We start from the raw sequence: 20,603 nt of genomic DNA, 5'->3' as shown, positions 1-20,603 counted from the left end.
TTGAAAGTATTTTGGCTAATTAAGAAGACAGATATTTACCATGGAAGAAGCATAAAGTTGTTTTCCTTGAAGACAGTCTATCATAGCCCACAATGCTTCCATGCTCCACTTGGGACAGTATGGTATTCTTGCCTTTCCTACATCTCTTAAAGGAGGTTTAAACCCTGCCAAGAGAACCTTTATGGCTCGGGCTGGATACTGCATAAGATGAAGAGGAATTTGACGAAGTCTGTCACAAAAGAAAATCCTTAAATTAAAATGTTAGGAATGTCACAATTAGAGGAAAAGTTAATGGTGTTGGATTTGGCAGTGATTCTTGGATATGACACCAAAAGCACAAGCAACAGAAGAAAAAATTTTGATTATATCAAAATTTAAAACTGCAAAGGGCACAATCAACAGAGTGAAAAGGCAATGTACAGAATGAGAGAAAACACACATTAAAAAAGACATTTCTCCAAGGAAGAGATATAAATGGCCAACAAGCACATGAAAAGGTGCTCAACATCAGTAATCATCAGGGAAATGCAAATCAAAGCCACAGTGTGATTTCACCTCATACCCATTAGGATGGCTACTATTAAAACAAAAACAGAAGATAACAAGTGTTGGTGAGGATACAGAGAAGAACTGGAACACTTGGACATTGGGTGGGAATGTAGAATGCTACTGTGGGGAGTGTGGTGGTTCCTCCAGATACTAAGAATAAGCATATTATCCAGCAACTCCACTGCTGAGTATATTGAAAGCAGGGTCATGAAGAGAGATATTTGTACACCCATGTTCACAGCATCATTCACAATAGCCAAGTATCCACTGATGGGTGCATGGATAAATAAAAGGTGTTATATACGTATGATGGAATATTATTCAGACTTAAAAAAGAAGAAAATTCTAACATATGCTATGACATGGTTGAACCTTGACATCATGCTAAGTGAAATAAGCCAGTTACAAAAAGACATGAGACACCTACAATAATCAAATTCATAGAGATGGAAAGCCGAACAGTGGTTGACGGGCTGGATGAAGAGGGAATGAGGGATCGTTTAATGGGCACAGGGTTAGTTTTCAGTTTTCCAAAATGAAGAGAGTTCTGGAGATTGGTTGCACTAACAATGTAAGGAAAGTTAACACTACTTAACTATACTTCCAAAAATGGTTAAGATGGTAGATTTTATGATATGTGTATTTTACCACTACTAAAAAGTATCACAAACAACAATAACAAAACTTGGAAAATAACAGTGTCGGCAAGGATGTGGAGAAAATGGAACTCCTGTGCGTTGCTGGTGGAAATATGAATAGTATAGCTACTATGGAAAATTTTGGCATTTCCTGAAAAAGTTAAACACAGAATTACAATATGGTCCCGCAATTCCATTTTGAGGTATATAATGCCCCCAAACAGCTGAAAGCAGACATTCAAAACGGCTCTTTGTATGTCAGTGTTCATAGCAGCATTATTCACAGACCAAGTGTCCATCAACAGATGAAGAGAGAAACAAAATGTGGTATATACATACAACGAAATATTATTTAGTCATAAAAGTAATGAAATTCTGACATGCTTCAATTGGATGAACTCTGAAAACATCATTCTAAGTAAAATAAGCCACATAAAAAGACAAATACTTATGATTACACTTGATGAAGAACCTAAAATAAGCAAATTCATACAGAGAGTAGAAAAGGGGTTACCGGGAGCTGAGGGAAAGGGAATGGAATGTTACTGAGGGGTAGAGTTTCTATTTGGGGTTATGAAAAGGTCCTGAAAATGGACAGTAGCAGTGGTCGCACAACACTGAATACTTAATGCCAATTAACTGTATTTAAGTATTAAAAATGGCTAATGTGGTAAATTTTTTCTCTTTAAGAATTTTTTAAAATTTATTTTTTAACATGGTAAATTTTATGTTATATATATTTTACCACAATAAAAAATAACTTTTAGATAAAAAATACTCCCAATATATAAGTAGCTTTGAAATAGATTTTTTTCTTTTAAAAAAGAGGCAAAATCTTTTCAATTATTAAAAAAAAAAGAATAGAAAACTAAGAATCCTAAGTCAACTAAGTTTACTTTTTTGTTTTTTTAACCTGTTTGCTGTCAGCTTTTCAGTTGATCCATAATCAACAAATTGTACCAGGACAGCCAGAGGATTAAATTCTTCAATGGAAACAATCTTTGCTCTATACCATACGCCATCATCATATTCTGCAAGGCAAGGCATTTCTGAAAAGACAAAAAGGGGAAAATCACATTGCCTTTTATTTTCTTAAAAACGTTTTTTTAAAAAAAAATACACTGAAGTACAAAGAAAATATAATCACCAATTACCCATTATTCAGAATTAAACATTCAGCAGTTAGCCACATGTTGGCTTGTGCTCTTTCTTCTGTTTGTACTCTATAAACCTTGTTTTCCCTAATTCCTAAGTTAGGAAAAGGCTGGAAGAAAGACCCCTCTCCATCCTCAGAGTCCTACTTCTTCCACCACCCAAGGCTTAAACCATCCCTCCATTGTTCCCACTTCTTATACGCCCCTGATTTTTTTCCCTTTGGGCAGCTGTCTTCTGCAAATGATAGTAAAATGGTTTCTGTTATTCCTACTTTTAATTTCCTTCTCCTCCAATCCAATTCCATTGCTCTGTAGTTTGAAAAATTTCAATGGTATCTTAACTGTCTGCAGTACCAAGTCCTTAGACTGCAATTTACAGGGTTCTTCACAATATACTCCCAACCCACTTCAACCACATATCCTCAACGTGTTACCTAGATCCCTTATTCAACTCCTTCAATATAGATTCTGTACATATTTAATAAGCACTTGTCTATGAATCAACTTGTACATATGCATACTTAATTGAAGAATAACCATAGAAAAAAACGCACATGTATGTACAGCTCCATGAATTATCACATTACTCATGGACTGTTTGTGCAACCTCCCTTGAGAGAAGAGCAGTGAGGAATTGTTTCTTCCAGATTATAATTAATTTACAAAAAAAAGTGACAGTTTATTTTTTCACTCATTCAGCAAATACGTATGAGCTCCTACTTGTGCCAGGTGCCCTCCTTAAGTGCTGATGACGCTGCAGCAGAGTCCCTGCTGTGGTGCTGCCTTAAAGGCCGGGAGGAGGGGAGGGGAGGAGAGGGTGGGGTGGGATGCACCAGGGAAGAGCTGCCATTGGGGATAGCTGAGCAGAGACCCTGCTACACATCCCAGAACTTGCCAGGCAGAGGGAACAGCAAGTGGTGTTTATCAGCCAAACATGGGTCATAAGTTGATTAAAATCTCATTAAGTAAAATCAGATAGGACGTCAGGCTGATGTTTTCCTTTGCTAAAGTATCCTCTGACATGAACAAAATACCAAGGATGAATACATCCCTATACATCACATACTGATAAAATGTGTAGACACCACTCCTCGTATTCAAGAACCGTCATCACCAGTAACTAGATGCATTTTCCTCATAGGAGAATGCCCTATATTTAATAAAGATAGGGAAATAGAAAGGGAAAAAAGCAGGATTTCACCCATGCTGGCAGGACTCAACACAATCTGAGTTCTGCTGCCCCACACCACAATGAGCAGCTTAGGTGGCTTGTAATTTAAAGTAAGTGCCGTTCAGGTCCAAGTAACAACTCACAACCTGCGCTACTGGCAAAACTGCAAGCTCTGAAAGGCCGTCTTCATGCAGTCAGCGTTACAGTGCGACCTGAGCTTGGAAAGACGACAGCGCCCCAAGGCAAGAGACCATGCGTATCAACTGAGGCTGATAAAAATGCCAGTTAACCTGGGAAACAACCCGTCTCGGCCCTGAGGACAGCGGCTTCCTTGGGAACCCCGTTTCACTCTGCAGGCGCAGTACCTGTCCTCAGGTCCCGCAGAGGAGGGAGTGTCTCCACAGCCTTACTGAACCTCCCCAGCGCTTCCTCAAGGCTCTCGGGCTCAGGTTCCCAGCGGACTCCACTGCAAACTGTGTCATCCTGCTGCTTAACCAGATTACACTTTTCCACGGAGTCAAGGCACATATACACCTACGTGGGGGGAAGGGAGGGGAAGAAGTTCAAAGTCTGTAATGTTTAGTATTCAGGATGTGGACAGAACGACTGCAAGCCAGTCCCCAGCAACGGCCTCACAGTCCTCACAGAGTCAGAAGTCCCCACGGCAAAGCAGACTTGCTCCTTGCGGCTGGAAAGCACGACCGTGGCGGCGGTTATGTGCCCGCTGAGTCCAGGTGGTCCAAAGCGTGGCCTCTGCCTTGGTGGCGCCCACCAGGGAAGCCTGCAGAGGCGCGCCGGCAGGCCCAGGAGAGGCCCGCGGGGCCGGGGCCCAGCACTCGGGCTCTGAAAGTGGATCCTGTACACCCCCCCCCCACACCCCGACTGCAACCCAAGATCCTGGATTCCTGACTTTCACGTGTATTGTTTTATGCTGCTCAATTTGGGGTAATTTATGTGGCGACTAATAACTAATTAAAAATCATAAAAACCAACAATAGTTTGCGCTACTATGTTCTCTGATGAAATTACGGAGCAAATTCTTCTTGTCTGTGAAAAGAATAGTATACTGTGTGAAAATGGCTGAGGGACTGCCCGGCCACTTAATTTGTCATTTCTTTCTCTCTTGTTAGCCAAGCATATATAATTGAATTTTCTTCAGTGTACTTACTCATTCAGTCAATATTTACTGAGTGCCTACTATGTATCAGGCAGTATTCTAGGTTCTAGGGGTACACCTCGGACCAAAACAGACAAAAATCCCTGTCTTCATGGAATTACATTCTAGTGGGAAGAAGCAAAGAAAATAAGGAAGTGGCACAGTGTGTTGTTACAAGGTGATCAGTGGGATGGAAAAACAGCGAATAAAGAGCACCTAAGTTCAATGTAGGAAGAGGACAGGGGAATGAGATGTTTAATAAGATTTCACAGGTGGAAGTAAGTTCCAACTTAACAATCTAAATATTTGATTGAAAAAGCGATACAATACTTGGAAAACCCAACAGTGATTAAGGAACACTTGCCTCATTAAGTACAAACAAGTGTCTGAAGAGGACATTATAGGGCAGGCAGCCTAGCGCCCACCAACTGTCAGCTATGAAAATCAGGAAGATGGAAATGTGGAGGATCAACCCTAGAGTTAACGACCGAGACTGCCTGTCATGTTTTTAACCAGCAGCATTACTGGAATCACGTACTTCGCTGGGTGAGACAACGTGCTTAACTTGAACAGCGTAGAGCTCTCCGGGGGGAGGAAGAGGTGTAGACAAATATGGCGGTAACACAGGGGTCTCTGTCTCAGGCAAGAGCAATTCCTAAAACACCAAAAGTAAATTCCAATCTCAGAGTGGCTGTTACAGAAACCCACCACATCATTAAAGCGTATTACAGGGCCAATTTACTTTCATTTAGCAAAAACCTAGCTGAGATACTGAAAATCACAAAATAATTTTGTTGTAGTGGGACCAAAATGTGATAAATAATCAAAAGATTTTTAGCAATCTTTTGTCCCCTGCCAAAAAAAAAAAGATTTTTGTGTAAAAAAACCCCCCATAGGAATATTTTGTTTACTTATATATAATATTTACATATAACACATGAAATTCTAGAAGAATGATTAACAAATTGCGGCTGCTTAGTGGGACGGACTGGGGTGTTCAAGATGTAGAATTGGGGCAACTTCTTTCTTTTCACATTTCTGTGGTATTTCATTTATTTTTAGAGTATTTTATAATAAAAACTAATATATGAAATGACGAAGATTTAAGTTAAAAATCATGAAAAAAGTGTGCTCTTAAGCTCTATAAAAGCATAAGGAGTAATTAAAAGTTATACGATTCCAAAGAGGATCAAGGCAGTTAGCAGTTGTTAAAAGAAATATACATATAAAAATATAGGGGATTTTTCTTTTAGTAAGTTAAAAAAAATCTTGAATATGGTGATTAACATAAATAGTAAAACAATCATATTCAAATTTGTAGACTCACTTATTACTATTTAACATTTCTAAACTGGTGGCAAAACAAAACATATTTGAACCACTTAGATTTCATCAAGAAGTGACGACCTACTGTTGAATTTTACTGATTTGTTACAAAACACTTTACATCAAGCATGTCATTTTTATAATTATAGGAATTAAGTTCTACTTAAAATTTTAAATAAAATTTTACTTATGAAAACACTTCTTGCACCAAAAAGCAAAAGTGACAAAAGAAAAAAAAAGATAAAAAGGATAAACTAGACTCCATCAAAATTTAAAACTCTGGGGCTTCCCTGGTGGCGCAGTGGTTGAGAGTCCGCCTGCTGATGCAGGGGACACGGGTTCGTGCCCTGATCCGGGAGGATCCCACATGCCGTGGAATGGCTGGGTCTGTGAGCCATGGCCGCTGAGCCTGCGCGTCCGGAGCCTGTGCTCCACAACGGGAGAGGCCACAATGGTGAGAGGCCCGCGTACCGCAAAAAAAATAAAAAATAAAAAATTTAAAACTCTGGTGTTTCAAAGGATACCACCAAGAAAGTGAAGACAACCCACAGAATGGGAGAAAATACTTGCAAATCATATCTGATAAGGGACTTGTATCTTCACACCTATCCTAAGATGGCCAGGAAAAAAGTCAGATAAATGTTGGTGAGGATATGGATAAAATGGAACCCTTGTACAATCCTAGTACCAAAGTAAAATGATGCCGCTGGTTTGGAAAACAGTTTCACAGTTCCTTAAAATGGTAAACACAGTCACCATATGACTTAGTAATTCCACACCTAGGTCCATACTCAAGAGACCTGAAAACAGACATCCACTTAAAAATTTGTATACAAACGTTTATAGTAGCTTTAATTCACTATCTGTAAAGGTAAAAACAACCCCAGTATCCATCAACAGATGAATGGATAAACAAAATGTGGTGTATCTGTATAATGGAATATTATTCAGCAATAAAAAGGACACATACTACAGCATGATTCAACCCTGCAAACATTATGCTGAACGAAAGAAGCCAGTGGCAAAGGGCTATGATTCCCTTTATATGAAACGTCCAGAACAGACAAACCCACAGAAACAGTTTCCAGGAAACTGGGGAAGGGGAAATGGAAAGTGACTGCTGCTGGTATGGAGCTTCTTTCTGAGATGAAATGTTGTAGAATTAGATAGTTGTGATGATTGTACAACTCTATGAATATATTAAAAACCACTGATTTGTACACTTTAAAAAGTTGAATTTTATAGTATATAAATTATCTCAATAAAGCTGTTATGCTTACCTTCCTGATCTTGTATCAGATTCTTTGTATTGGTGAAGTGTCCAAATTTTCAAAATATTTGGATTGAAACTTACCTCAAACCTTATTTCCCATCTCTCTTCCTCATACTTTTTATTGTAATCTGTTGGCTTCTGAAATAATATAGTACTATTAATGAATAAAACTATCTTTAACTATGTAATATTGTTTTAAGGCACTTTCATATTTCATCCCACAAAAACTGTGTGCATGACCTTGTTGGCATTCATTTCAGCTTAACTATGGGAAAATTTAGTGTCTGAGTGATCTTAATATTGCAACAGGAAGAATCTGCAAAATTATGCTAAAAGCATGTCAATTGTCATTAGTTTATAATAAGAGTGGGAGCTCTTACCTCTCCTTTTAAATGTTCACACTGAAGAGTACACCTGGCAGAGAGACTAAGTAATCTCTATAAAACCTGTTTAACAGATGAAACACCCTTTACACAAACACACGGGGGCAGGCACGCACGCACGCACGCGCGCACACACACACACACACACACACACCTCTATGCTCAAAAGAAACAACTGGCTGTGAGGATTACATGTACAAAGTTATATCATAGTTTCCCTATTTGAGAGAAGAAAGTAGTTTCCTATATTGAACTGAACACCCACTGTTTGGTCGTGTACTATCACTAAAATGAATATTCAAAAACCTAACAAGTGAACTGCAAGTCTAAAAATATCTTGCGATATAAAATGTTCACATTCTTATTTATGATGAGTACCCATTTCTATAAAGTATTTGTGGCAGCTTGCAATGTGAAATCATATCTGTAACAAACTAATTATGTTTTTTAAAATATTAAAAACAGAAGCACCAGGCAACTGGAATGGGCTATTTACTGAAGCTAAGCTTAAAATCTGGCTCTGAGTTCCCTGTAAGAAAGCAAAATGGGGGAAATGTTATAATACTGAATATAAGGCAAAACCATTTTATCTTGGGAGAGAGTCGTTTTCTGGCAGTGAATTCCATTATGATTTTATAATTTACATCTATATTCAAACAACGTTAGAGAACATATGAGCTTCTCATTAGGTTTGAAGATACAGAAACACTAAGTGACTCTTAACGCAATTGAAGTCTTTTTTAAGACTTTATAAAGCATGATATAGGGTATTGCTTTCTCAATAAAGAATTTACAAATCCTCTAGACCCTCTTAACGTATCAGGCATGTAGAACTATATGGAAGGCTTGAGGCGTAAGACAAAATATGACATTTTAACCACAATTTCTTTTTCTATAGTTTAGATTTTTATAGAAAAATAGTTCACTTACTTCCTTCAGTATTTCCTCAGAATGTTCAAAAGTACAATACTTATGGTGTGCCATAAAATAAGAAAGTGACATTCCATCAAAATACAGATGAATAGATAATTTCTCCCATGGATTTTCCGGTAACTCCTATTTAAGTTCAACAAAGGAGATTATTACTATAAAAATAAAGTCTGCTTGAAGATTAAAATTTTACAGTTGGCAAAAATGAAATTAGATTTCTGACAACCACAGTATTACTAGTTTGACTAGTGACTCGTTTTGTAAAATTTTCTTCCTGGTATTTTGACAGATAACGAGGCAATAATGCTACTACTCTGGTTTTTATAAAATATATTTACATGTCCATAAGGTAGAGAGTTTTCTAGTTATGTAAAGAAAACAATTTGCTATACATCACCTTTAGATAATACTAATAATTTATACTTAGTAGAAGGAGAAAGAAAAAGTATGCTCAGGGGTAAAGAAATGAAGTTTAGTTAAAAATCCAAAAATGGCAGGAATCAGAAGAAGTTAACAACAGTCTAGGAGTCATATAGTGGCTTTAAAACCCGTGGGTCTGTTTACAAACATTAGGTACCAAAATGCACATGACTGATAAGCTGATTGTTCCTCGCTGTTTCCACTCGGTACCACCTTAGTCCAAACTCATGTCTCTGCTTAGTGTAATCGCCTTCCAGCTGATCTCCTGCTTCTACCTTTTTCTACCGTCCAGTTTTCACCAGTGCAAAGTGAAAACAGTAGATTGTGAGGTCAGATCCCACCCACCTCCACGCAGTGACAACTGCACCTCTCACAGGTGGCCTCCCACCTCCGTGCGTCCGTCTGCTCCTTGTACACTCCAGGCGTCTCCTGCCCTGCGGCTCTCTGCACTGATCTGGTAACTGCAAGGCGTGTCCTCTCACCACTCGGAAGTCTCAATCAAATTTTATCTTTTTAGGGATGTCTTCTCTGACCACTGTATTTAAAATGTTATCTCCTCCCCCGCCCACCTCTCCCTATCAGCCTTTCCTAATTCATTTTTCTGGCCAGCACTACTATTTAACATACCTTACATATATATATATTTTTTCATTTTATTTCCCATCACTAAAATGGAAGCTCAACGGAGGCGGGAGCTTCTATTCGGCTCTTGCTGCGCCTGCACTCCCAGGACAGAGCCCAGCAGGTAAGAGGCACCGGGTCTGTGCCATGAGCACGTAAGGTAGGAGGAGCACTTCTGGGGAAGGTCCGCTACAGCAGCATGGCTGCAAGGGCAGGCACAGGCATGGTTTCTGAGAAATCCAGTACCTTGGTATATGCCACAGTTTTCCTAGGCTAAGCTAAGCAGCAAAGAAAGCCACCTGGATAACCTGAACAGTTCCCACCTCTGCAGGACTTCTATGACTGTCCACAGAGGCTGTGAATAACCAGAGAGGCTTCTCCACTTTCTTATTTAAGTGCGTCTGTGGCTCTTTTTAGGTCTTTATTAGCCTGCCATCACACCTTTCATACAGAAACACTTCCTTAAAGTTCTTCTATCCTTCTGCCCGAACCCTCCAGCACAGCTCCAGGAGAATCTTCTCGCTGCCTCACTGCTCAAGAACCCCCAGTGGGGCCTCCTGCCTGATGTCTACTTCTCTTAAACCCTATTCACACTGCTGCTCCTCCCAAAACTTCTACTGTTCTAGCAAATGCATTTCCCCTTTCTGTCTCCGCACCTACCTGGTCAGGAGCGCTTCATCAACTCCCATTTCTACATTCCTATTACACTCACTCTTTTTACCAGCCGCCTGGCTCTCAGCAAGTTGTGGTGTAAAGTCTTTAGGGTTTTGTCTTGTGTCTCACTGTTTCAGTAACTAGACAGGGCCCTTGAGGACGGGAATTACCTGCACCTAACACAGTGCTATACACACAGCACCATCCTGAAAACTACCATGTGTGTTTATAAACATCTCTATTTCCTCAGTACTCTCCTCATGTCAAAATAAGTTGTTAATAAGGAATCTTCCAAATTATTTGCTTATGGAAGTTCTCAGGAACTTGCTCAAAATTAGGTTTATTTAAAATGAGCCTAGGAACCAAAGTGGTAACTTCTTTTATGTTAACGAGTAATTGATAATCACATAGGAACATAGTTCTTCACAAAAAAAATCCCTCAAGGGGCCTCCCTGGTGGCACAGTGGTTAAGAGTCCGCCTGCCGATGCAGGGGATACGGGTTCGTGCCCCAGTCTGGGAGGATCCCATATGCCGCGGAGCGGCTGGGCCCGTGAGCCATGGCCGCTGGGCCTGCGCATCCGGAGCCTGTGCTCCGCAACGGGAGAGGCCACAACAGTGAGAGGCCCGCATACCGCAAAAAGAAAAAAAAAAAAAAATCCCTCAAATTGTATTACCTGTAACACTTTATGGCAAATAAACTAAATCAGTGATATATGCTTTATTTTTAAATTTTTTTTGAGGTTTTTTCTTTTAAGATTTTTTGATGTGAACCATTTTTAAAGTCTTTATTGAATTTGTTACAATACTGCTTCTGTTTTTTGGTCCCTTGGCTGAGAGGCATGTGGGATCCTAGCTCCCCGACCAGGGAACAAACCCACAGCTCCTGCATCGGAAGGCGAAGTCTTAACAACTGGACTCCCAGGGAAGTCCCAATGATATATGCTTTAAATACAAATTACCATAATGTGAACTTCCACCTCTCTCTTTGAAAGCAGCTCCTGAAGGAGTTCTACTGCATCTGGTTGCCAGGCATTCCCGACCTATTTGGGATTAATAAACTCAGATTCTTTCACAAAATAAGAGCAAGAAGTAAATGAAGATACACAAAAGTAGCCATAAACAGATAACACTAGAGAGAAGGACAAAATATATAGGCAGTTTTCAAAGAATATCATGGGTATATGATAAAAATGATCTTAAGAAACTAATAATTTGTCTCAGCTTCCCCCCATTACTCTCTTAAAGCATTTTATGCTTTAAAAATATAAACCCACACTAAAAACAAAGCATGATAAAACTTTTTAAAAAGGCCAATATACCAAAGCAGTTCTTGTACACTGACTACAATGTATATTTATTAAGGAGCAGTGACTATTCTGTCGTATGTGTTAAGAGGTTCACTTGGCCAGGAAATTGGGGCCTCCTGCCAAAAGCCCATGAGGCGCCCCAGCTTCCTGCCAGCGCCCTGTGAGTGAGCATCTGGAAGCGGGTTCTTCAGCCCAGTCAGTCCTTTGGGTTATTGCCTTTCTGGTGCACATCTTGGCTGCAGAGTCATCAGGGACCCTGAGCCAAAACACCCAGCTAAGCTGTTCCCAATGCCTGAGCCACAGAAACTGTATGAAATTTTTAAAAAGCTTATTGTCGATTTAGACCACTAAATTTTAAGCTTTATTTGTTATATAGCAAGAGATAATTAATATACCATTCCTTTCTCTGATCCAGCTTCAAGTTTCTTGAAATTTTATTTGAACCGTAACTAAAAATTAACAATTCCAAACAAAATTCCCATCTGTGAAGACATTATCTCTCTTAATTTATTCAGATATTTTTATATCCTTCAGTATAATTCTGTCATTTTCTTCATAAAGGCCCTTTAGCTATCTTTGTAAGCTTATTTCTAAATATTATTTTTGTTGCACTGAAAGGGGTTTCATCTTACATTCTAATTTCTAGAAAACTATTGTTAATAAAAGGACAGTATTTTAAAATTGATCATACTATAAATCCCTGTTTACTCACAGGTATGGTATTATAGAGCTGACAAGGAATACAAAGTTGGGGTGTATCAGGATATAGCAAAATAGGGTAAAGATGACACTGTGGAATCTTCTCAGTGAATCCGTGATCTAAATATTGTACCTGAAACAGGACAAAGTTCATAATTAAAACTTACTACTAAAAACTAGGGGACCGAAAGGACTCCCTAGTATTAAAGAGAAAAAAAAAAAAAGACATCCTAGAAGGAGATATAAATCTGGATTCAAAAAAAAATCTCTAGAAAAAAAGTAACACTATATTTCCTCATCCCATAGTGTATCAAACCTCACTGTCAAAAGGTTTTCTTACAAATGAACAAAAGCTTTTTCTTTTCTTGAGAATAATCAATTTTTTGGAGGATGTTTAAAGTTTTTCTTTTGTTTTTCCAAGTATTTTAGAAGTCCTGATTTCCATTTAATAAAAGAACATTTCTCAAATTCTCAGTATTCCTCAGTTTCGCAGTTTGGGAAACTCTGCATGTAATGTTTCCTTCCTGGAGAATCACATTGCATAATAAAGGTTCTGAGAAGTCCTATGAGAAAGAAACTTGTTTTTAAGTCATCCAGTGTTCCTCAAATTTTGTAAAATAACTTTCTAAAGACTCCATTTTTTAAAGAATTTTGGGTTCACAGCAAAATTTAGAGGAAGGTACAGAGATTTCCCTCACACCCCAGCCTCCCTCACTGTAACATCCTGCACCATAGTGGTAATTTGTTATAATCATGAACCTACATGGATACGTCAAAATCAAGGTCCATATAGATTACGTTAGGGTTCACTTAGTGATGTACCCCTATGGGACTGACAAATGTATAAAGACGTTCTGTGAAAACAAAGGGCGTTTTCATTGTCCTAAAAATCCTCTGTCCTCCCTCCCCGCAACCCCTGGCAAACACTCATCTTTTTACTATCTCCATATTTTGCATTTTCCAGAAGGTCATATAGTTGGAGTCATACAGTATATGTAGCCTTTTCAGACTTGCTTTCACTTAGTGATATGCATTTAAGGTTCGTCCATGGCTTTTCATGGCTTGATAGCTCATTTCTTTTTAGCACTGAATAATATTCCATTGTATGAATGCACTACAGTTTATTTATCCATCACCTACTGAAGGACATCTTGGGTGCCTCCAAGTTTGGCAATTATGAATAAAGCTCCTATAAACAGGTTTTTGTGTGGGCATGTTTTCAACTCCTTTGGGTAAATACTGTAAAGATTTAATAAACAGAAACCTCAATTAAACAGAGTTGGGAGATCAGAAAGGGGAGCTCCATGTCCTTTGATGATAGCAGAGCCCAACAGGAGGAATACAGACTCTTTTTCTTTCCCGGGAAGGACTCAGCCAATGAAAAGCCACAGACTCTTTGTTTACTAGAGCCATACCCACTTCCTTTTCTTCTCTGTAAAAGTGTTCTCCTGTCCTTGCTTTGCAGGAACTTGCACGTGACTTACCATGGTTGCAGACCCTGAATTGTAATTCTCTGCTGATCCTGAATAAACCCAACTTTGCTGGAGAAGTATCTGGCAGTCTGTTTATTTCAGGTCAACAATACCAAGGAGTGCGACTGCTGGATCATATGTTAAGAGTAGATTTAGTTGTTGAGAAGCTGCTGAACTGTCTGCCAAAGAGGATGTACCACTCTGAATTCCCACCAGCAGTGGAGTTGCTCCATATCAGTTGCTCCATATCCTCACCAGCATTTGGTGTTGTCAGTGTTCCAGATTTTGGCCATTCTAATATATGTGTAGTGCTATCTTGTATTAACTTGCATTTCCCTGGTGACATATGATGTGGAACTTCTTTTCATATCCTTATTTGCCATCTGTATGTCTCCTTTGGTGAGGTATCTGTTAAGATCTGTGGTCCATTTTTTAAATTGGCTTGTTTTCTTACTGTTAGATTTTAAGAGTTCTTTGTATATTTTGGATAACAGTCCATTATCAGATGTATATTTTGCAAGTATTTTCTCCCAGTGTTTAGCTTGTTTTCTCATTATCCTGACATTGTCTTTTGCAGAGAAGAAGTTTTTAATTTTAATGAAGTCCAGCTTGTACCTTATTTCTTTCATGGCCATGTCTTTGGTGCTGTATCTAAAAAGTCATTGCCATATTAAAGGTCATCTATGTTTCTATGTTGTCTTTCTAGGAGTCTTACAGTTTTATGTTTCACATTTAGGTCTGTAGTCCATTTAGAGATAATTTTTATGGAAGGTATAAAATCTGTGTCTGGATTTTTTTGCATGTGGATGTTCCATTGTTCCAGCACCATTTGCTGAGAAGACTATCTCTGCTCAGTTGTATTGCCATTGCTCCTTTGTCAAAGATCATTGACTATATTTATGTGGGTCTATTTCTGTGTTCTCTAGTCTATTCCATTGATCTATTTGTATTTTGCTTTGCCAATACCACACTGTCTCGATTAATTTTATACTAACTCTTGAAGCCTAGCGTGTCAGTCCTTTAACTTTGTTCTTCTCCTTCAATATTGTGTTGTCTATCCTGAGTCTTTTGTCTCTCCATATAAACTTAAGAATAAAGTTTGCTGATGTCCACAAAATAACTTGCTGGAATTTTGACTAGGATTGCACTGAATCCACAAATACAGTTGAAAAGACCTGACATCTTGACATCGAGTCTTCCTATCCAAGAACAGTGTTGCTCCATTAATTTTGTTCTTTGATTTTGTTCATCAGAGTTTTGCAGTTTTCCTCATATATATCTTTGTATATATTTTGTTAGATTTATACCTAAGTATTTTGTTTTGGGGGTGCTAACGTAAAATGGTATTGTGTTTTTTATTTCAAATTCCATCTGTTCACTGCTAGTATATGAGAAAGAAATTGAGTTATGTATATTAACCTTATATTCTGCAATCTTCCTGTAATTGCTTACTAGTTCCAGGAGTTTTTTGATGAGTCTCTTGCATTTTTTTTAAGGTAGATGAACATGTCATCTGCAAACATACACAGTTTTATTTCTTCCTGCTCAATCTGATTACCCTTTATTTCCTTTTCTTATCTTGTTGCATTAGCTAACACTTCCAGTACAATACTGAAAAGGATTGGTGAGTGGGTATCCTTGCCTCGTACCTGATCTTGGTGTAAAAGCCTTAAGTTTCTCACCATTAAGTATTATGATACCTGTAGAAGTTCCCTTATACTTCTAGTTTACTGAGTTTTTATCATGAAATGAGTGCTGGATCTTCTCAAATGCTTTTTCTGCATCTACGGACATAATCATGTGATTTTTCATTTTTACACTGTTGATGTGATGGATTACTATAATTGATTTTCAAATGGTTCATCAGCCTTGTATACCTGGGATAAACACTATTTGATCATAGTATGTAATTTTTTTTAAACATTACATACTGTGTTGGCTCTAACTTGCTAATATTTTGCTGAGGATTTTTGCATCTATGTTCCTGAGAGATACTGGTTTGTAGTTTTCTTGTAATGTCTTCGTTTTTGAATTAGGGTAATGCTTGCTTCATAAAATGAGTTATGAAGTATGCCCTCTGCTTCTTTCCTCTGAAAGATATTGTAGAGAAATGGTAAAATATCTTCCTTAAATGTCTGGCAGAATTCACCAGTGAACCTATCTGGGCCTGGTGGTTTTTGTTTTGGAAGGCTGTCAATTATTGACTCAATTTCTTTAATAGATAGAGGCCGAGATTGTTTATTTCTTCTTGTGTGAGTTTTGGCATTTTGTGTCATTTAAGAAACTGGTCTAGTCCATCTAGGTTATCCAATGTGTGGGCATAGTTGTTCACAGTATTCCTTTATCTTTCAATGTTCATTAAATCTGTATTGATATCCCTGCTTTTATTTCTGATATTAGTAATTTGTGTCCTTTTTTTTTTTTCTTGGCTAGCCAGGCTAGAGGGTTATCGACTTTATCAAACTTTTCAACGAACCAGGTTTAAATCTCATTAATTTTTTTCCTTGAATTCCTGTTTTCAGGGATTCACAGATTTCAGCTCTAATTCTTATTATTTCTTTTCTTCCGCTTACTTTGGCTTTTTTTTTCTTTTTCTAATTTTCTAAGGTAGAAACACAGATAACTGATTTTAGACTTTCCTTCTTTTATAATATATATATGTATATGTGTGTATATATATATATATATATATATATATATATATATATATATGCATTCAATGCAATGAATTTCCCTCTCAGAACTGCTTTAGCTGCATCTCATAAATTTTGTAAGTTGTTTTCATTTTAGTTCAAAATATTTTAATATCTCTCTTAAGATTTCTTCTTTGACCCATGTGTTATTTAGAAGTTTGCTGTTAAATCTCCATGCATTTTGGGATTTTCCAGTTGTCTTTCTCTTACTGATTTCTAGTTTAACTCTATTGTGGTCTGAGAGCAAACACTGATTCCTATTCTTTTAAATGTAAGGTGTGTTTTATGGCCCAGAATGTGGTCTATCTTGGTGAATATTCCATGTGATCTGAACAATGTGTATCTTGCTGTTGTTGGAGGAATAAGTCTACAGATGCTAATTATATCCAGTTGATGATGTTGTTGTTGAATTCAGTTATGTCCTTACTGATTTTCTGCCAGTTGGATCTGTCCATTTCTGATTGGGGGCGGGATGCTGAAGTCTCCAACTATGATAGTGGATATAGCTATTTCTCCTTGCAGTTGTGCTAGTTTTTGCCTCATGTAGTTTGACTCTCTGTTCTTAGGGGCATATTAAGAATTTATTAAGACATTCAGAATTTTATGTCTTCTTGGAAAACTGACCCTTTTCCATTATGTAATGCCCTTTTTCCTTGATAACCTTCCTTGCTTTGAGTCTGTTCTGAAACCATTACAGCTACTCTTTTTTTTTTTTTTTTTGCAGTACGCAGGCCTCTCACTGTTGTGGCCTCTCCCGTTGTGGAGCACAGGCTCCGGATGCGCAGGCTCAGGGGCCATGGCTCACGGGCCCAGCCGCTCCACGGCATGTGGGATCTTCCCAGACCAGGGCACGAACCCATGTCCCCTGAATCGGCAGGCGGACTCTCAACCACTGCACCACCAGGGAAGCCCTATAATCTATTTTGAGTTAATTTCTGTGTACTGTTTAAGATAGTGGTCTAGTTTCATTCTTTTGCATGTGGCTGTCCAGTTTTCCCAACACCATTTATTGAAGGGACTGTCCTATCCCCACTGTATATTCTTGGCTTTGTCATACATTACTTGTTCACATGTGCATAGGTTTATTTCTAGGCTGTCTATTCTATTCCACTGATCTATGCATCTTTTTTTATGCCAGTATCCTACTGTTTTGTAATTTTTTCTTCATAGCCAGACATGTACTGTGTAAAAGGAACTGCTATAAATGGGCCTTCAGTAATGTGGGAGGACGGTGTGGCAGGAGGAGAAATGTTCTACAGTCTTATGATCACGTCTCTGTCTTTCGTTGAGACTATGCTTTCAGAACGTGAACTTCACAAGTGTTTCTCAGCTTTCTGCTCTACTCCCTGAAGTGGGAAAGGATGATAGAGTGAGCTGGAGGTGGGTCTTTTTCCAATGTGGAAAGCTAGAGTTAACTGGAATTGGGTAATTTCCTTTCCCCCAGGTTGATTAGGCTCTGATAATACCCCAGACGCTTAGGCCCTGCTTAACTACTGTCTCCTGAGTGCAGGCCTTATTAAGAAAAACAGAATGCTCTAGCATATGTCAAAATGGTTCCTTTGCTCCTTCCCGTGCCAGAAGCATCTCTGATATTTATGTGAGAACCTGGTCAAGCTCTTGGAGATAAGTCTCATAGAATTGTGTGGAACCTTCTGATGACTGGGTTCCCTGGAGTTTTTGCCCCTCAGAGTTGTCCACACTAAATTCCAGCAATTCTTGGGAATTCCCTGGCAGTCCAATGGTTAAGACTCTAGGCTCTCACTGCCGAGGGCCTGGGTTCAACCCCGGTTGGGGAACTAAGATCCCACAAGCCATGTGGTGCGGAAAAAAAAAAAAAAAAAAAAATTCCAGCAATTCTTCCGTTAGAGTTCTGGTCGTCAGTCTCTGCTCCCATAAGCTCCCATAAGTGACTCCCTATATTCACCTGACTCTCTGTTGGGGCAGTGGTTTGCCCTTTGTACTCCCTCTCTTACAGACACAAGAAGAGTTATAGATTTTTCAGTTTGTTCAGCTTTTTACTTGCTGTTAGGATGGTGTGGCAACTTCAGAGATTAAATGTGGAACCAGAAACTATAAGTCCTCAACAGTCCATTTTTAAAAATGCTTTATTTAATTTTGATAATTCAGTTTCTAAATTGTTTCAAGAATAAGGAATGTCAGTAAGTTACTTCTGTTACCCCAATTTAATGAAATTAACATATCACTGTTAATTGGGCTGTCTTGGCAGTCAGCATTAAAAAAATGAAATAGAATTGAATAAAAAATATCTGAGTACATTACAGGTAGTTAGGGTAAGTACAATTACATGTAATGTCTCTTTTCTTTTTTTTTTTTTGTGGCACGCGGGCCTCTCACTGTTGTGTGTGGCCTCTCCCGTTGCAGAGCACAGGCTCTGGACACACAGCTCAGCGGCCATGGCTCACAGGCCTAGCCGCTCCGCGGCATGTGGGATCTTCCCGGACCGGGGCACGAACCAGGGATTGAACCCATGTCCCCTGCATCGGCAGGCAGACTCTCAACCATTGCACCACCAGGGAAGCCCTAAATATATACATGAGTTTTTTTTTAATGTCTTTTTTTTATGTCTATTTCTTAATGTGGATCATAGGATAACCTTGAAAGATATCAGGTTAAGGAATGAAAAATTTATTGTGTATACTTGAAATGCATAGGAAAAAAATTAAAAATGATGATTAAAATATCAAAATACTCTCAAATTTAAAAAACAGAGATCTTAGAAAGTATGAAAAAAATATAGTTCACCACTATCTTATTTGGATCCTATATATGTAAAGATTATGAATTATAACTTAATGAAAATTGAATTTCAATTTACTTTTATGTTAAAAAAGAGTTCTCTGAACAATTCAAGTGTATGTGAAAATAGACTCATTTGCATATAAACACATGAATCTGTTGAGTATCCATATACCTAAATACTAACCCAAAATTTGAAACCATCTTACTTCTATTAAAAACCTATGAAGGGGGGCTTCCCTGGTGGCGCAGTGGTTGAGAGTCCGCCTGCCGATGCAGGGGACACGGGTTCGTGCCCCGGTCCGGGAAGATCCCACAAGCCGCTGAGCGGCTGGGCCCGTGAGCCATGGCTGCTGAGCCTGCGCGTCCGGAGCCTGTGCTCTGCAATGGGAGAGGCCACAACAGTGAGAGGCCCGCGTACAGCAAAAAAAAAACAACCCAAAAAACCTCTTAAGGGTTTCCCTGGTGGTGCAGTGGTTGAGAATCTGCCTGCCAATGCAGGGGACCATGGGTTCAATCCCTGGTCTGGGAAGATCCCACATGCTGCAGAGCAACTAAGCCCCGTGCGCTACAACTACTGAGCCTGTGCTCTAGAGCCCACGAGCCACAACTACTGAGCCCATGTGCTGCAATTACTGAAGCCCACGCGCCTAGAGCCTGTGTTCTGCAACAAGAGAAGCCACCACAGTAAGAAGCCCGCACACCTCAACAAAGAGTAGTCCCCACTCGTGGCAACTAGAGGAACCCCGTGTGCAGCAACAAAGACTCAACACAGCCAAAAATAAATAAATTAAATAAATAATTTTTTTAAAAAACCTATGAAAATAAATAAATGTATATGTATAACTAAATCACTTTGCTGTACACCTGAAGCTAACACAACATTGTAAATCAACTATACTGCAATAAAATTTTTAAAAAATAAAAACAAAAGATACCTTCCAGGAAAAAAAAAAAACCCTGTAAAGTCTGTATTCCAGCACAAAAAGCACAAGGCTTAGATCAGAAATTTTGGAATCAGATGCTTAGATATGAATTCCAGTACCACCACCCACTGACATGTTGACCTCGGGCACATCACTGAACATAAATTTCAATTTTCTTACTGGTAAAATGGGAATAGTAATCTACATCTATGATAGTTGGAAACAAATAAGAAAATACGAATGCGCATATGTGAAAAAAGCTTAGAAACCTGAAGTGCTACATTATTGTCAGGTATCATCATCAAATAGATAATAATCTCCTGTGCAAGTATTAACAAAAGACTTTTCTTCTTAATTTTTCCTCCCCTCCTAAAACCAAAATCTTCACAGGCTGAATGTCTCTTGATTTCATTGCTATACTTCAAGTACAATGTAAATGGAGGCATTTTCCATCTATATTTTTATATACACAT

The 20,603-nt window shown here is 38.6% G+C and overlaps 1 protein-coding gene across 1 annotated transcript in view; it reads right to left on the bottom strand.

Annotated features, from left to right (window-relative positions):
• The window catches only part of RNF17 (ring finger protein 17), a 116,045-nt gene that overhangs the window by 1,809 nt on the left and 93,633 nt on the right, over nt 1–20,603 (bottom strand). The window contains exons 28-35 of the mRNA XM_060080280.1: nt 12,296–12,415; nt 11,236–11,316; nt 8,581–8,706; nt 7,349–7,405; nt 5,207–5,323; nt 3,878–4,046; nt 2,101–2,236; nt 40–229 (exon numbers count right to left, since the gene is read on the bottom strand). Of these exons, the coding sequence (XP_059936263.1) occupies nt 40–229; nt 2,101–2,236; nt 3,878–4,046; nt 5,207–5,323; nt 7,349–7,405; nt 8,581–8,706; nt 11,236–11,316; nt 12,296–12,415 (996 nt within the window). The remainder of the gene's footprint in view (nt 1–39; nt 230–2,100; nt 2,237–3,877; nt 4,047–5,206; nt 5,324–7,348; nt 7,406–8,580; nt 8,707–11,235; nt 11,317–12,295; nt 12,416–20,603) is intronic.

This window comes from Mesoplodon densirostris, chromosome 17 (assembly GCF_025265405.1).
Source record: "Mesoplodon densirostris isolate mMesDen1 chromosome 17, mMesDen1 primary haplotype, whole genome shotgun sequence".
In the NCBI taxonomy this organism is placed as follows: domain Eukaryota; kingdom Metazoa; phylum Chordata; class Mammalia; order Artiodactyla; family Ziphiidae; genus Mesoplodon; species Mesoplodon densirostris.
This window is presented reverse-complemented; position numbering and strand designations above follow the sequence as displayed.